The sequence below is a fragment of the Aotus nancymaae genome, unplaced genomic scaffold, assembly GCF_030222135.1.
Source record: "Aotus nancymaae isolate 86718 unplaced genomic scaffold, 86718_ANA_hifiasm-v0.15.2.pri h1tg000057l, whole genome shotgun sequence".
Taxonomy (NCBI): Eukaryota; Metazoa; Chordata; class Mammalia; order Primates; family Aotidae; genus Aotus; species Aotus nancymaae.
The window spans coordinates 27,503,773-27,521,004 of record NW_026988471.1 but is presented as its reverse complement, the minus strand read 5'-3'; the positions used below and the strand labels follow the sequence as shown (position 1 = coordinate 27,521,004).

Below are 17,232 nucleotides of genomic sequence, written 5' to 3'. Positions count from 1 at the left end.
AGGCACAGCTCAAGTGGCCATGGAGTAGCCAAAATGGGGAAAACAGCTCTCTCTGGACCCTTCTCTGCTCCTCCCAGCTTTGGACCCACTCTCATCGGGCCCAAAGCTGGAAGGAGAGGCTGACCCCAGGGAAGAATGAGACTGAGCCTGGCCCCAAGCCTGCTTGGTTCCCCAAGAGCAGGGCAAGGAGACCTGGTGGGGAGAAACAAGAACTCCATCTATTAGCCTTTCCCACTTCTCATTCACCCCAAGGACCCACTGGATTCTCAGGCACAGTGAAGGTTGAACCAGGAGGCTGGGTTCTGGGAGCTTCTCTGCCACCTTCTCAGAGGGAAGCCTTGAGCAAGGCACTGAGCCTCCCTGGCCCCTAATGTTTCCCATCAATAAAGCAAGGAGATTAGATGGGAGATCTCAAGGCTCCTTTCTGCTCTCCGTGGTTTCAGGATAGTTACCATTGTTGCTTCTCCAGATCGCCTGTCCCTGGGTCTGGGTCTGGAGGCTGGAAAAGATATTCAGTGTTAACACCCAGCCAGGGGAGGTGGCAGAACCTCTTACAGTGAGACCCCAAGCTGTCTGTCAGAACTCCCACTCCTGCCAATTAGAGGGAATCTATAAGGCCAGGCTTGGTGGCTCTCGCCTGTAATCCCAGCACCTTGGGAGGCTGAGGCTGGAGGATTCCTTGAGGTCAGGAGTTTGAGACCAGCCTGCCAATATGACAAAACCCCATCTCTACTAAAAAAATACAAAAATTAGCAGGTGTGTGGTACGTGCCTGTAATCCCAGCTACTTGGGAGGCTGAAGCAAGAGAATCGCTTGAACCCAGGAGGCAGAGGTTGCAATTAGCCAAGATGGCACCACTGCACTCCAGCCTGGGCAATAGAATAAGACCCTGTCTCAAAAACAAACAAAAAAGAACCTATGGAGAAAGACAAAGGTTCCTTCTTCAGGGAGGACAATCCTTGGCTTCCTCTGCAGCGTGTTTGTCAGACCTTAGTGTGACAGAGGTGTGGAATGGTTCCCTCAGCTTAGATCTGAATGCCACCTAAAGTCATATTAACCTTCTCCACAGAAACAAAGGATCGTTTTATTATGACCCCCCAAAATCTAGAATTTATTTTGTTGTTTCTCTCCCCTGACTAGACCATGAGGGCAGGAGTGTGTCCATTTTAAACTTGACTATGTTCCTCGGACCTAGAACAGTGCCTGGGCATGTTTTAAGTATTCAACAAATATACGCTGAATCCGTATTTTTGGAATGAACGAGGTAAGTTTCCAATTTCCCCCTTGGTAAACTGCTGGGCGACACAGGACATCAGCTCTCTGCTGAAGTTCCTAAATCTAGGACTAGATTTGAGACCATGGTAACTCGCCTGGGAATCATGTCCTTTGCAAGCTCCCAGAAAGCCTGGAATCATGCCCAGAGCACATAAAATATTCAGCAAATCTTAGCTCTCCTTGGTTGTATTATTTTCTCAGTTTCTGATGTCAATTTTCTCTCTCAAAATTCCTAGAAGACAGTATCTCCGGGCGTGGTGGCAACAGGCAGACACCACATCACCCTCTCCAGCCTGCACCACTTCCCTTTAAAGGGCCCGTCTGTCCTGACCACCCAGCCACAACGAGCACCCGCCTATAGACCTGGGTCACATCTCCGCAGCTCTCCAGGTAGGACAGGCGGACTGGGAAATACCACTAATTGGGGACAGTGTCCTTTGCTCCTCAATAAGAGAGAAGCTGAATCTCCCTGGGAGACAAACAAAAATCACACTAAGATGCAAGTCAGGGATTATTTTAAAAGATGCCCGACAGGTTAGGTAATGAGGGGAGCAGGCCTCCTAGGGCTGTGGCAAATTGGACAGCCTGGGCCCAAGCACAGGGAGCACCTCTCAGAGTCATCTTTCAAGAGGAACTGGAAATGTGAACATTTGAAATCTGATTTCAATGTTGGCAGCTGATTCAATGAAAGACAAAGCATCAGTTTGGACCACCGATTTGCTTGTAGTAATTAATTGACTGATAGATCTCCCCCCTCCCAAATGAACTTGATTGGAGGAGAGGGTGGTAAAGAGAGATGCTGAGAGGAAAGAGGAGAGAATAAGAGGAACCAGGCCAGGAGAGGGGGTGGGGGAAGAGCTCCGAGGGCAGCCACAGAAAGGGAAGGCTGCGGCTAACCCAGCCAACTCCCACGTCCCCACTGTACCCACTGCAAGTCACTTTCCTTCCACACTCTTCGTTTGCTGAATGCCTGCCTTGTGGCAGTTACTGTGACCCTGGGGCTGCAAAGCTAAATAAGACACAGGCTCTACCCTCAAGGAATTTTATAGAGTGAATTGTAACCTCCTTGGCAAGGAAAATTGTCTATGACACTAAGTTAGAAAAAAAAAAAAACCTTGCAGATAGGATATTGTAGTATGATCCTATTTCGGTTTTATATGTACCGTGTGTCCCTGTGTATTGCTATACATTGGAAAATGAGTGAGAATGTATATGTGTGTGTATGTGTGTGTTTGTTGAGGTAGAGGAATAAAAGATGCGAACAGGGTCTTCTATTGTGCATATATCTGTTTTTCTTACATTGAACGTGTATCATAGTGTTATTTGCGTAACTTCTACAAACATTTACATAACTGATTTTTGAAGTTCTACAAGGAAAAGGGGGTATGTGCCTGTAATCTATAGCAATTAAACAAAAGCTAGTTGTACTCCCAAAGAAGTGCTTGTACCTTCGTAACAGAAAGCTCCAGGCACTCAAGGCAGAGGCATTAGCACTATGGACTTTTTTCTTTTTAAATTCACTGTCTTCCATTCTTTTGCCCTGGTCTGGCTTTTAAAATACACACCCCAGGTAAGTTCATGATGGCCATCTGTCTCTCAGGACAGAGGAAGGGGGCTTGCAAGGAACTGTGCTTTCAGGCTTTACCCTGAAGGTTGAGGCACCTGTCAGCGCACAGACTATGATCCTGGGGCTGGGAGATCATCCTGATGGAGCCGTCTTCCTGAGAAGCGGGAGCCGAGTGACAACAGGAGCTGTCAGCCCTGAATAATTCATGGATAAAGAGTTCTTTCTGAGATGAGACCAAGGGGTACAAGTCGCTGATGGGTTTAAACTTAGAGACCTGACGATTGGTGGAGATTTCCCTGCCCAGGTAGAAGGACCTGAGAGTCCTGAGCCAGTGTGTCCCACATCCTGGGCTTTGGGATGTCAGTATCAGCGTGCACAGACACACAGGTGTAGCAACATCAGTCTGCTATCTGGGACACAAAAACTGTTTTCTCACTTATTTCCATCTCTGATTTCACCTCTCTTGTCAAGGGTAACCCTCCACCCTCACCCTGACCAACACGCACAGTCACAAGTGCAATTTAAAGACCACCAGCATAGACAAAAGGGTGGGGAGCTCTGACTGCTTTCAGGGGGCCCATGGTTGGTTTCCTAAGGCTCAGTCTCTACCTTGACACACCATCATCTCCTCATCCTTCTTCCTGCTATGCCCCTTTCCCCCATTTACAACTGTGATCAGGGTAAGGTTCTGGGTCTGGCCAGCTTCATCCAGTGCTCAAGCAGAGGTGGCATTGATACGTATGGTGGGGCCAACACCGCCTAGGCAGGGAGTTCAAAACAAGTTTCAGAGAGGTAGAAACTGGTTGAGAAGAGAAGACGGTGGAAGACAGGTCTGGGGTCTCTGAGGACATTAGTGCACTGGCATGGTGCATGGAGTGGCAAGCTGGGGCTTGCAGCTACGAGGGGAGGGGCTGAGGAATTCTGGGAGGTGGTGTTGGGAGGTAGACTCTGGGGGAGAGAGGAGAGCGTCCTGTTTGTCAAGGTATGGGAGGCGTGGTCAGGCTCTGGGCAGAGTGGAGACTGATAAAGAAGCATTCTGTCCAGCTGGGGCCGCTGCAATTGGGGACAGCAAGGCTGCGGAGCTTAGCTAACACCAGGAGGAGGGCTGTGGGGAAATGCCGACACTCTCCTCTGCTCTCCAAACTTCTTCTCTCCAGATCCCTCTTTCTCTGTTCGTCCCTTTCTCTTTTGGTCTTTCTTTCTCCCTTATTTGACCATACAAGATATACCACTTAGCATTTATTAACAACAAGCGTACGAAAAGACGCTTAACATACTAATCATCAGGGAAATGCAAATCAAAACCACCATGAGACATCACCTCATACCCGTTAGGATGCCTACTATTAAAAACCAACCAACTAACCCACCCCAGAAAACAGGCATTGGTGAGGATGTGGAGAAATAAGAATTCTTGTGCACTATTGGTGGGAATGTAAAATAGTGTAGTCACTGTGGAAAACAGTATGGTAATTTCTCAAAACGTTTAAGTAACAGAATTATTATATGATCCAGCAATCCCACGTCTGGGCGTATATACCCAAAAGAAATGAAAGCAGGGACTTAAACAATATTTGTACACCCAGGTTCATTCATAGCAGCATTGCTTGCAATAGCCAAAAGCTTAAGCAACCCAAGTGTCCACTGACAGATGGCGGAATAAATGAAATCTGATATAGATATACAAGGAAATGTCATTCATCCTTAAGAAAGGAAGGGAAATCTGGCAATGGATGAACTCCAAGGACATCATGCTGAGTGAAGCCAGCCACAAAAAGACAAATACTGTATGATTTCACTTATATTAAACATAAGTATACGATTTTATTTATTGTTTTTGAGTCTCACTCTGTCGCCCAGGCTGGAGTACAATGGCATGATCTCAGCTCACTGCAACCTCCTCCTCTCAGGTTCAAGTGATTCTCCTGCCTCAGCCTCCTGAGTAGCTGGAATTACAGGTGCCCACCACCACGCCTGGCTAATTTTTTTTCTATTTTTAGTAGAGATGGGGTTTCACCATGTTGGCCAGGCTGGTCTTGAACTCCTAACCTTAGGTGATCTGCCCACTTTGGCCTCCCAAAGTGCTGAGATTACTGGCGTGAGCCATCACGCCCAGCCAATTTCACTTACATAAGGTACCTAGAGTTACCAAAATATAGAGAGGGAAAGTAGTATGGTAGTTGCCAGGGACTAAGAGAAGAGAAGAATGAGATGTTATTTCACGGGTAGAGTGTTTTAGTTAAAATTCGGGAGATCGGCTGCACAATAATGTGAATATACTTAACACTAGTGAACTATACCCTCAAAGATGGTAAATTTTGTGTTATATGTATTTACCACAACTGCAAACAAAATTTTAAAAGTTTACAAAGATTGGTGTATTTTTAAAGATTTACAAAGCAGGTAAGAAAATTTTTTTATCTTATAAAGTTTAAAAGATTACTTTTGAAATTCTCTGTAATCTTTGAGTTAATTAATGGATTTAGTTTATTAATGAGAAACTCCAAAAGTCTCTTCACCTTGATGTAAAGAGAGGCATTCGATTTAAAAAAATAAAAAGATTCAATCTCCTGGATGCATCCAGTCATATAATATTCTCTCCCAAATGAAACATTCTGCCCAATTACCAGGAGCCCATTCAGAGGATCATCAGAACCAAACTCTGTCTCCTACTCCAAGCTACTTCAAATACTCACAATTTCCAGATTGCCAATGGCTGCCACAAATTTAATATCAGAAGGCTTCAGAGAGTGAACTGTGGAGACAAGAACCCATATAGGAAGGTCAGATCTACATTCCCCATGATGTCAGCCAAGGACACCATATGGGAGAGGAGACCCCCATTCCCCAGTCCCCAGAAAGCTGTGGAGGTCCAGTCTATTGGCCACAGAGTGCAATATCAAAGACCACGCGGTGCCTGGGAACCCTAGGAATCCTGCGTAAAAGATGCTCACTCCCCTCTGGGAGCCACCCCGTTAACTGGACTTGGGGTGTCTAAACAGGTGACCCATGGAAGGTCACTCATGGCCCTCATTTTCCCCCTCTCCTGGACCCCATTCTGCCTCTCACTTCCTTCTGTCCCAGAGCCTTGCATTTCTGGGCCACCATTAATGAGAGGACATCACATTAAGATTAAAACCACCTGGATACCAAAAGGATCACTTTAGCTTGAAGATTGCCAGAGAATAGCATTCAAAGCCTGTGAACACACCTCCATATCAGATGCAAGCTGTATGTAAATGCCACACAAGGAAGCCTCCTGGACCTTGGGTCACTGGCATTTTTAGCAACTGAGTCTCTCTAGAAATCACTGATCATACTCCCTGGTCATGTTATGGAGCATTTAAATGTAAGCCACCTAAAGGAGACATTTCCTGAAAAGGGCATCAATTTCTTTTTCAACCTTAAGTCCTTATATAACAGTAAGAATAGCATGCTTAACTGGAAACCCCAGCCAAGGCAGAATAGTACAATTATAAATCTGTTAAGTATGGTCCGTAGTGCAGCCTTTCAATATGATAAAGCCAGGGAAGAAGGCCCACTCAAGAGAATTCATAACATCCGGGTCATTAGACAAATCCAGCCCATTGTAGGGAAAAAAGGTCTTGAGCTGCTATTGTGCTACATTACAGGAATAGGGAAGCCACCTGAGTGGCCAGGCTCTAACTCACAGTTCCCACATCATCATCCATTCACCGAGTGGCAAGATTTTACAGATCAACCTCACCCAAGCAAGCCACTGTGGAATTATGACAGATGACTGTGAAGTCATCTGTCACACTGAGGGACTGAGGATAAGGAAGAGGGGAAATTGCATGGCCAACAAGTACAAGAGGAATAGGGCTAGAGCCTGCTGGCTACCTCAAAGAGGCTTTTCCTGCTCATGGCCAAGGGTCACATACCTGATTTAGAAGGCACATTCACTCCTAAATCGTTTGGGTTGCATGGGAATGAAAAATTCTTCAGGGTCTGCAACTGAAACCAAACATCAGAAACATCAGCTGCCATGTATAGAAATATTGCAGGTCCTGAAAACTTGGTGTAGAAATGATCGTGTTCTATCTAGGCTCAAAATCTAGAAACAACAATTGTCCATAGTCATGTTCTCCTAACCCCATACCCAGTTCATCTAGTAAAAGGGGACATAAGTCTATTGACAATTACTTTAACAGGTGGCATGCAAGAATGCCTCAGAACAGTGGAGTAGAGAGAGAGGAAAGATGAAGAAGAATGAGAAAGTTCTAGAAATGGGGCCGGACACGGTGGCTCACACCTATAATCCCAACACTTTGGGAGGCTGAGGTAGGAGGATCACTTGAGATCAGGAGTTTGAGACCAGCCTGGCTAACATGGTGAAACTTCATCTCTACTAAAAATACAAAAATTAGCCAGGCATGGCAGTACGTGCCTGTAATCCCAGTTACTTGGGATGCTGAGGCACAAGAATTGCTTGAACCCAGGAGGTGGAGATTGCAGTGAACTGAGATCATGCCACTGCCCTCCAGCCTGGGCAACAGAGCAAGACTCTGTCTCAAAAAAAAAAAAAAAAAAAAAAAAGAAAGTTCTAGAAATGGATGGTGGTGATGGTTGCACAATAATGTAAATGTACTTAATGCTACTGAATTATGCACTCAAATGTGGTTAAAATAACTTTTGTTTGTGTATATTTTACCAGTGAAAATAAGTCATTAAGAAAGGCCCAGGATACCTAGACTAAAGCAAGAAAAAATAATCTCATGCTGTATTTATTTCATATTCCATATTATATTTACCTACTTTCCATCTTTTAATTTGGTAACTTACACAAAACTGAGTATATGAGGCATTATGTTTATTTGTTGCCAAAAACTGGGTACACTTGAAACTGGGAGACTCTCATGTTCCTACCAGATCAGAGTGTCCTGGGCCTGGAGGAAGGACTTGGTGACCAGTGCTCAGGTCCTCCAGACTACCTGGACCTCCTCAGCTGCTGGTACTGAGGCCAGGGTAGCTTCTGCTTTTGTGAATAACATAGAAGGCTCTGGAAAGGGAGATTGTGTCTTTTCCCCCCAAAATTGAGAGTGGAAGGGGGGAAATACTTCAATAGGGAAAACGTGCAGTAAATGAGGTGCTTGAGGACATCTCACATCACAAGAAGACACAGTTTCTCTTGAAGTACTGATTACGGTAAGAAACCACAGCATTTACTCTCAGCCCTTATCTTATGGATGTTCTGGGAAGACCTTACCCAGATTCCTTCAGATAACTCCCAGCATCTGCTTCAAGGTTCACAGAGATAACAAGCCCATTTATAACTCCTTCTGGACACTTCTGGGAACCGCCCACTCAGTCTGTAGGGATGATGGGCTCCAAATTCCAGGACACACACTCTGCCGGACAGCCCGGTTGTCCATGGGGAAAGCAGTTCATCCAGCCCATTCCCTCAAGGCCTCAGGAAGGGGCCTGTCAACTTGCACCAAAACTTGGGTTTACCCACTACAAGGAAAACACACACACACACCCCTACCTCCCACCACATACACACACACACACACACACACACACACACAAAAACACACAAATCCTCCCTCTCTTCTTCACATAAACACACACACACACACACACACACACACACACACACCCCTACCTCCCACCAGGCAAAGCCCTCACCTCTGGCCATGACTGCCCTTCCAGTGTATTCTTGCTGGGAGCCGTATGGATCTGGGGGATCCCTGAAAGAAAGCAAAAATAGTTCAAGTTATTTAGCTGGAATTTACTCCCACTCAAAAATTTGTAGCTTTCATGCCCCTCCTCCCAGCCATATCTATGTGCTCAGCTCAGTACTATCCCTTGTGTTAGGGAAGCCCAGATTCTATTTGTCCGGCTATCCCCTCCCTTGTTTGGGACACCGTGCTTCCATGAACAACCCATTAGGGCAGAATCCTCAGGTTAAAAAGCAAAAGTGTTATCTGGGAGGGGTCAGCAATAACAAATATCATGCACAAGCACATTATCACAGATTGCTTTACTGGCTCCTTAGCAAAGGGCAGAACCCACGACGAAGTTAACGACGGACAAATAGTTATTGCTGCTGCAGATCCAGGACAAAGCAGGCAAGGCAAAGAACCTTGTGAAATAGTTAGAAGGGTGATGTGATCGTGGGAGAAGAGCCAATCACAGGATTCCTAACAGCCATGACTGTACTCAGTTCCTGGGCAGGAGCTGTTTCTAGGGGTCTTGCTGAACGTGAGGCACAGGAGGAAGAGAAGGCAGGCAGGGAGATGGCAAAGACACTGTCCTTGTCCCAGCTTACTTTTGGCCAGTCTTTAAAAACACTTATTATTTTTTACTTTTTAAAAGTATAATTGACATCCAATAAAATAGATTAATTTTAAATGTAGACATAGATAAGTTTTCCCATTTTTTTCTTTTTTTTTTTTTGAGACAGAGTTTCACTCTTGTCTCCCAGGCTGGAGTGCAGTGACACGGTCTCGGCTCCCTGCAACCTCTGCCTCCTGGGTTCAGGCAATTCTCCTGCCTCAGCCTCCCGAGTAGCTGGGATTACAGGCATGTACCACCACGCCCAGCTAATTTTTGTTTTTGTAGAAGAGACGGGGTTTCACCACGTTAGCCAGGCTGGTCTTGAACTCCTGATCCCATATTTTTTAACTACACAAATTATAGTATTTAAAAATTAACAGCACCCTAAGTTTAAAAAGGGGAAAAAAACACCCGCAATGCTACTACTCTTACATCAAATGATTTTGTTTGCTCATTTTATCATGACCATGAGCAGACACATGTTTTATTCAGTTATAATCTGTGTGCATGCAAATTTGTATCCCATAAACTTCCTTTGATCTATCATGAGCATTTTTAATGTTGTTATGTAATTCTGATGCTTATTTCAATAGCTACATGATATATTAATGATACTGATATCATTAATGTTAGTAAGGGTGCCTTACTTCCCCTGACTTCTCCCCACCCAATGTCTGCCCAGGGGGGAAGTCGGGGAAGTAAGGCACCCTGACTAACTCCTTATAAGAACATGCTATACAAGCCACAAACAACATTAGCAATGCCAAAGGGAAGCCTGGCTTGGGCAAGAGGGCTTGATCTCTTTTCCACCACAGCCGCCTTCTGCAGCTTTACTTTTTGACCCTGAAAATAATTTATCTAGAGCTTCATGAGGAGCAACGGTATATTTCCATTTTGTGCCCACTGTGAGATCAGGCACTGATTTCCACATTAGCACTTGCACAAGGAATGCTGACTGGAACCTGCCCCCAGATCTCAGTGGTCCCCTTGAAATTCCCAGAAGCAAGCTTTCTGGGCAGAAAGGGCCACATGATGGGAAGGCATAAAGGCATGGAAAAACACAAAGTGCTGGAAAAGGCTGGAGCAGGGGTTTGTAACTGGAGGCCAGGGAAGTGGTGGGCAGCGGGGACGAGGCTGCACAGACTGCACAGAAACATGGTGGCTGGGCTCGGGGCCACAAATGCCAGGCTAGTCCATGAGCAACAGGCAGCTGTGACCAGTCTTTGAAGAGATGATTTCAAGGTGTAATTTAAGATGATCATCACTCCAGGGGGAGTGGGATAGAGGAGTTAGCAGGGCAGAGATTTAAGACTATTTTGGTAATTTTCTTTCTAAGCTAAGGTAAAAATGTAAATGGTAGCCAACACAAATACGGCTTCTATGTGCCAGGCACTGTTCCAAGCACTTATGTGAACTAATTCATTTAATTCTCATGACAACTTTATAAGAAATATACCATCATCCCCACTTTACAGACAGAAAACTGAGGCTCAAAGAGGTTAAGTGGCCTTTTAAAGGTGGCAAGGCATGGTGGCTCATGTCTGTAATCCCAGCACTTTGGGCAGTGGAGATGGAAGGATTGCTTGAGCTCAGGAGCTTGAGACCAGCCTGGGCAACATAATGAGAACCCATCTCTAACAAATAAAAAATAAAAATAAAAAAATGTGGCATTGCCAGCAAATGATAATAGTGGGTTTTGAAAACAGGCAGCGTGGCTCATCCTACTCCACGAGCCATGCTTCTAACTGACAAGCTAAGTGTAAGCCACATGTCCAAGGTCTAGACCAGGGCACGTAGACTTTTTCTGCAAAAGGCCAGAGAGTCAAATATTTTAGATTTTACTCCCCATATGGTCTCTACTGAAACTACTCAACTCTGCTGTTGTAGTGTGAACGCAGCCATGAACAATATGTAAACAAATTAACTTTAGGGTGACTGAAGTTTGAATTCCACATAATTTTCATGCATCACAAAATATTCTCCTTTTTATTTTTTGTAACCATTAAAAAATGTAGAAACCTTTGTGGGTATCAAGAAACTGATTCTAAAATTTATATGAAAAGGCAAACAACCCAGAAGAGCCAACACGATACTGAAGAACAAAGTTAGAAGACTGATATTATCTGACTCTAGGATTGACTCTAAAGCTACTGTGATCAAGACAGTGTGACTGGCAAAAGAATAAACAACTAGATCAAGGAGACAGAATAGAGAGACCAGAAATAAACCCACACAAACAGAGTCAACAGATCTGAGACTAAGGATCAAAGGCAGTATTACAGAGAAAAGACAGTCTTTTCAATAAATGGCGCTGGAACAATGATTTTTTAATTAAAAGAAAATCACTCCTCAAAAGCTTTTGGACCTCTTCTTTAAATAGTAGTATTCTAAAAAAAAAAAATTTTTATGACAGCTAATATACTCAGCACTCTATTATAAAGTTTAAAAACATGAATTAGCCGGGTGCGGTGGCTCATGCCTATAATCCCAGCACTTTGGGAGGCCAAGACGGGTGGATTATGAGGTCAAGAGATCGAGACCATCCTGGTCAACAAGGTGAAACCCCATCTCTACTAAAAAATACAAAAATTAGCTGGGCATGGTGGTGCACGCCTGTAGTCCCAGCTACTCGGGAGGCTGAGGCAGGAGAATTGCTTGAACCTAGGAGGCGGAGGTTGCGGTGAGCCGAGATCGCACCATTGCACTCCAGCCTGGGTAACAAGAGCAAAACTCCGTCTCAAAAATAAATAAATAAATAAATAAATAAATAAATAAATAAAAACATGGATTAAAACAGAAGATCTAACCCAGTGCCTGTACAAAGTGTATGTTGAGATATGCTAATTATGATGAAAGATGCTCTCATTTCATTATCAAAACAATCCAGGGAAATAGATGGCATTATTAGTATAATTTTATAACAGCAAAAGTTTTAAATGTTGTTTAGAGGGTTGGGACTGGGTCCAGAGTTTACTGCGGACTCCGGAATTAAAAGTTTTAACGGGGGCTCAAAAGAGGATGTTTCTGAAGACAACACATGGATCCCACATCTTTTCCTGCAACTGTTATGGAATCCTGGGTCTTTTATCTTTTTCTGCTGCACTCCTGCATTCTGTTATGCACTCACACACCCTCTTTCTCTGTGTGTGTGTGTGTGTATGTGTGTGTGTGTGTGTGTGTATGTGTGTGTGTGTGTTGAGAATTATAAAAGCAGCAAAAATTTGAGGAGTTAGGACCCCAAAGAGAAAATATGTGCAGAGAGTAGGCCCAGCATTTGATATTTTACCCTTGAAGCATTTGTCAAACCATGAGCAACAGAAATCAGCAGCCGAGGGGCTAAGATACCACAGAGCTTCAGGCAGTGTAATGAAACTGGGGGGAAGACATAGAGTTCAGCACCCATCAAGGAGGAGGGATCCTCATGAATATCCCAGGCTTTCAAGTGGGACTTAAAACAGTCAGACGTTTGGAGTAGGGATAAACTGGAAACAAGCTGATCTGCAAAGGCCTAAAGACTGGACTTGAACCAGTTTGATTCCTGATTAGATAAAAGTGATCTGTTCCTACCTCACTACCTGCCAAAAGCAAAAGGAAAACCTTTATGAAAATACTACTAGCCAGAACATGAAAATTATCTAATTTTATATACAATGCCTAGCTTTCCATTAAAAAATTACCAGGAGACAACACTAAATAAATCAAAGCCAAGAGGGAGAGATCCAAGATGGCTGATCACTAGCAGCTCAGGCTCATAGCTCCCAGTGAAAGCGCAGAGAACGAGAGGACACCACACTTTCAGATGAATATTTGTTGCTCACGGACTAGGAGATTCCCAGCAGAGGAGCCCCACGTGTCGCCAGGGCGACTCTTGTGGCCGGCGTGGCGGTTTTGCTGGCACCTTAGCGTGCCAGTTTTTGGTGCAGAGTCCGGAGATTCCTGGGCAGAAAAGCACCATCAATCTTAACATTGCTATCTTGGCCGGTGCAGTGGATTGCTCAGATTTCGGCGCTGGGAATCAACAAGTTGGACGTCTGCTCAGAGACCTAGTTAGAAAGTCGGTAATTACAAAGACAACAGACAGATAAATATATAATGAAGGGAAGAAATCAGCATAAAAAGGCAGAGAATACTCACAATCAGAATGCCTCTCCCTCTACAGGGGATCGCAATTCCTCATCAGTAACGGAACAAGGCTTAATAGATTACGAGTGTGTTCCAATAACAGAAGCAGGTTTCAAAACATGGGTGATAAGGAACTTCTGTGAATTAAAAGAACTTGTTCTAACCCAATGCAAAGAAACTAAGAACCTTGAAAAAAGGTTTGACGAAATGTTAACGAGAATGGACAATTTAGAGAGGAATATAAGTGAATTGATGGAGCTGAAAAACACAACACGAGAACTTCGCGAAGCATGCACAAGTTTAAACAGTCGAATTGATCAAGTAGAAGAAAGGATATCAGAAGTCGAGAACCAGCTCAGTGAAATAAAACGAGAAGACAAGATTGGAGAAAAAAGGATGAAAAGGAATGAGCAAAGTCTCTAGGAAATATGGGACTATGTGAAAAGACCTAATTTACATTTGATAGGTGTACCTGAATGTGATGAAGAGAATGAATCCAAGTTGGAAAATACTCTTCAGGATATCATTCAGGAAAACTTTCCAAACCTGGCAAGGCAGGGTAATATTCAACTCCAGGTAATACAGAGAACACCACAAAGATATTCTTCAAGAAGACCAACCCCAAGGCACATAATTGCCAGATTTATTAGGGTTGAAATGAAGGAGAAAATACTAAGAGCAGCCAGAGAGAAAGATCAGGTTACCCATAAAGGGAAACCTATCAGACTTACAGCAGATCTCTCAGCAGAAACCCTACAAGCCAGAAAAGAGTGGGGACCAATATTTAACATCCTTAAAGAAAAGAACTTTCAACCCAGAATTTCCTATCCAGCCAAACTAAGCTTTATAATCGAAGGAAAAATTAAATCCTTTGCGAACAAACAAGTACTTAGAGAGTTCACCACCACCAGGCCTGCTTTACAAGAGCTTCTGAAAGAAGCACTATACATATAAAGGAATGACCAATATCAGCCTTTCCAAAAATATATCAAAAAGAAAAGAACATTAACACAACGAAAAATTTACACTAACTAATGGGCAAAACAGCCAGCTAGCATCAAATGCCAGTATTAAAGTTATATATATTCTAATTGGATAAAAAGCCAAAACCCATTGCTATGCTGCATCCAGACCCATCTCACATGCAACGATACACAAAGACTCAAAACAAAGAGAAGGAGGAAGATTTATCAACCAATCAGAGAGTAAAAATAAACAAATAAATAAAAAGTAGGGGATGCAATTCTCGCCTCTGATAAAATAGACTTTAAAGCAACAAAGAGCAAAAGAGGCAAAGAAGGACATTACATAATGGCAAAAGGATCAATGTAACAAGAAGTGCTAATGATTTTATAGATCAACGAGACAGAAAATTAACAAGGACATCCAGGACTTGAACTCAGACCCGGAACAAGTAAACTTAATAAACATTTATAGAACTCTCCACTTCAAATACATAAAACATACATTACCACCTCACACCTATTCCATAAGTGACTACATAATTGGAGGTAAATCACTCCTCAGTAATCGCATAGCATTTCATAGGTTTAAATGAAATATTGGTTGGCTGCTCGTTTGTTATTTTCTTCCCTTATTCCTTCCTGTTTACATCAAGTATAATTATTGGTATAAAAGCGGTTTTCAATACCCATTACTAAAATGCATTCTAGCCTGGGCAAGAAAGCAATACTCCCATTCTCTCTCTCTCTTTCTCTTCCTTTTTCCTCCTCTTCTTTATTCTTTTTCTTTCTTTCAAAAAAAAAAAAGCCAAGAGAAAATTTAAAAACACAACAAACAGATTAGTGAAAAGCAGTAGACTAACATGGAAATAAATGAAGAAAATTCACAATTTTGCTAGCTCAATATTTTATACCCACTTAGAGCAAGAGGTGGTCCAATGAGAAATTTAATGGGACAATCTAAAAAATAAGAAACAGTAAGATGTGCTCCTCACATATCCCCAAGTAACTGGAAATTGACATATGTGCCAGAAAGACTGAAAGAGCTTCATGTAAATCTAAAACCAAGAGAGACTTAAGCATTGGCTACCACTTTGTGCTCATTCTCTAACCTACACACACAGCAGGCAACAGAACCTTATGGTCTCAAGGTATTTGAGCACAACCTCTGTCCAAATCATCGACTGACCACTAAACCACCTAGGATGCCAGGCATGAGAGTGAGTGTGAGAGAGAGAGAGAGAGAAAGAAAGAAAAAAAATACTGAGCAAAGACATCAGTGGCTAGCTGCACACAACAAGAGAAACAGATTCCACCATTTAAGTCCGGACAAGTTATTAAAAAACAAACTGATGACCCCCAGGAAAATGAAACAGAATCCAGAATTGCTACATTTAATCAAACATGTCTAATCTTCAAACAAAAGTTACTAGGCATGCCTTGACATTGAAACACGAGTCCAGATGAAGAAAAAAGCAATCAATGAAAACTAACTGAGATGACACAGATGCTGGATTTCACAGGCAAAGTCTTCAAAGCAGCTATTATATGTATTTGAAGAATTAAATAAAAACATGAGGACAATGACAACAAATAGAAGTGATATAAAATGGAAATTCTAGAGTTGAGAAGTACAATAACTGAAACAAAAGATTCACTAGGTGGGCTCAGTAGCAGGCTTGAGATGACAGAATAAAAGATCAGTAAACTTAAAGATAGTAAGTATATTTCTAAAAAATACAAAGGAAAAGAGAGTGAAGAAAAACAGAACCTCACAGATCAGTGGACAGTGTCAAACATACAAACATACATGTAATATGAGCCCCAGAAGAAGAAGAGAGAGCTATGGGGCAGGGGGAGCAGAAAACGATTTAAAGATAAAATGGCAAGGCTGAGGTGGGTAGTTCATCCAAGGTAAAGAGTTTGAGATCAGCCTGGCCAACATGGTGAAACCTCATCTCTACTAAACAAACAAACAAACAAACAAAAACAAAACCAACAACAACAACAAAAATTAGGCTTGGTGATGGGCACCTCTAATCCCAGCTACTTTGGAGGCTGAGACAGGAGAATTGCTTGAACCCGGGAGGCAGAGATTGCAGTAAGCAGAGATTGCATCACTGCACTCCAGCCTGGGCAACAGAGTGAAACTCTGTTTCAAAAATAAAATAAAATAAAATGGCTAAAAATTTCCCAAACCTCCCACATTTGGTGAAAAAATATTAAACCACAGATCCAACAAGCTGCAAGTACATTAAGTAGGATAAGTACAGAGAATCTTACTTAGACACATCAGCTATAATAATCTGCGTATCTAGATGTAGCTCTGAAACCAAAGAAAAAAATTTGAAAGCAGGAAGAGGAAAACTCAAGTACAGGAGACCAATATTATGATCAGACTGACTCTTCATCTGAAACCAAAGGGCAGTGGAGTAACAGGCGAAATGCCAAAAGGAAAACGATCCTAGTTGGGACCTCGGTGATGTAAAAAAGGAATGAAGTACAGAAAGAATAACTACGTAGGTAAACCCAAAATAATATTTACCGTACAAATTGGAGACCAGTAAACTATGGCCCATAAGTCAAATCTGCCCATGGCCTGTTTTTATATGACCCTCTAGATAAGAATCATTCTTACATTTTTAAAGCATTATTAGAAAAAACACAAAGAAGAATGTGATAGAAAATATATGTGACTCATAAAATTTCAAACATTTATAACCTTTCCCTTTTTGGAAAAAGTTTTGTCAACCCTAATAAAAATAAAAATATTTTGGAGTTTAAAAGACATGAAACAAATTGCTTTGTGGACAGATTTGGATGGAATAAATGGAACTAAAGTGTTATAAGGTTTTCCCCTTGTCTGGGAAGTGGTAAAAGTAATGATTTATATTAGACTTTAATAATCCAGGGTGTTATCTTCAACACCAAAATAATGATAAAAATTGTATAATTCATAAGCTAGTGTTGGCCAGGCTGGGATGGTGAAACCTGAACAGTAAAAAT

The 17,232-nt window shown here is 42.6% G+C and overlaps 1 protein-coding gene across 1 annotated transcript in view; it reads right to left on the bottom strand.

The window, feature by feature from the left end:
• The window catches only part of PLB1 (phospholipase B1), a 152,044-nt gene that overhangs the window by 119,409 nt on the left and 15,403 nt on the right, over nt 1–17,232 (bottom strand). Inside the window, exons 2-5 of the mRNA XM_064363962.1 lie at nt 8,492–8,553; nt 6,745–6,817; nt 5,539–5,597; nt 453–499 (exon numbers count right to left, since the gene is read on the bottom strand). Coding sequence (XP_064220032.1) covers nt 453–499; nt 5,539–5,597; nt 6,745–6,817; nt 8,492–8,553 — 241 coding nt within the window. The remainder of the gene's footprint in view (nt 1–452; nt 500–5,538; nt 5,598–6,744; nt 6,818–8,491; nt 8,554–17,232) is intronic.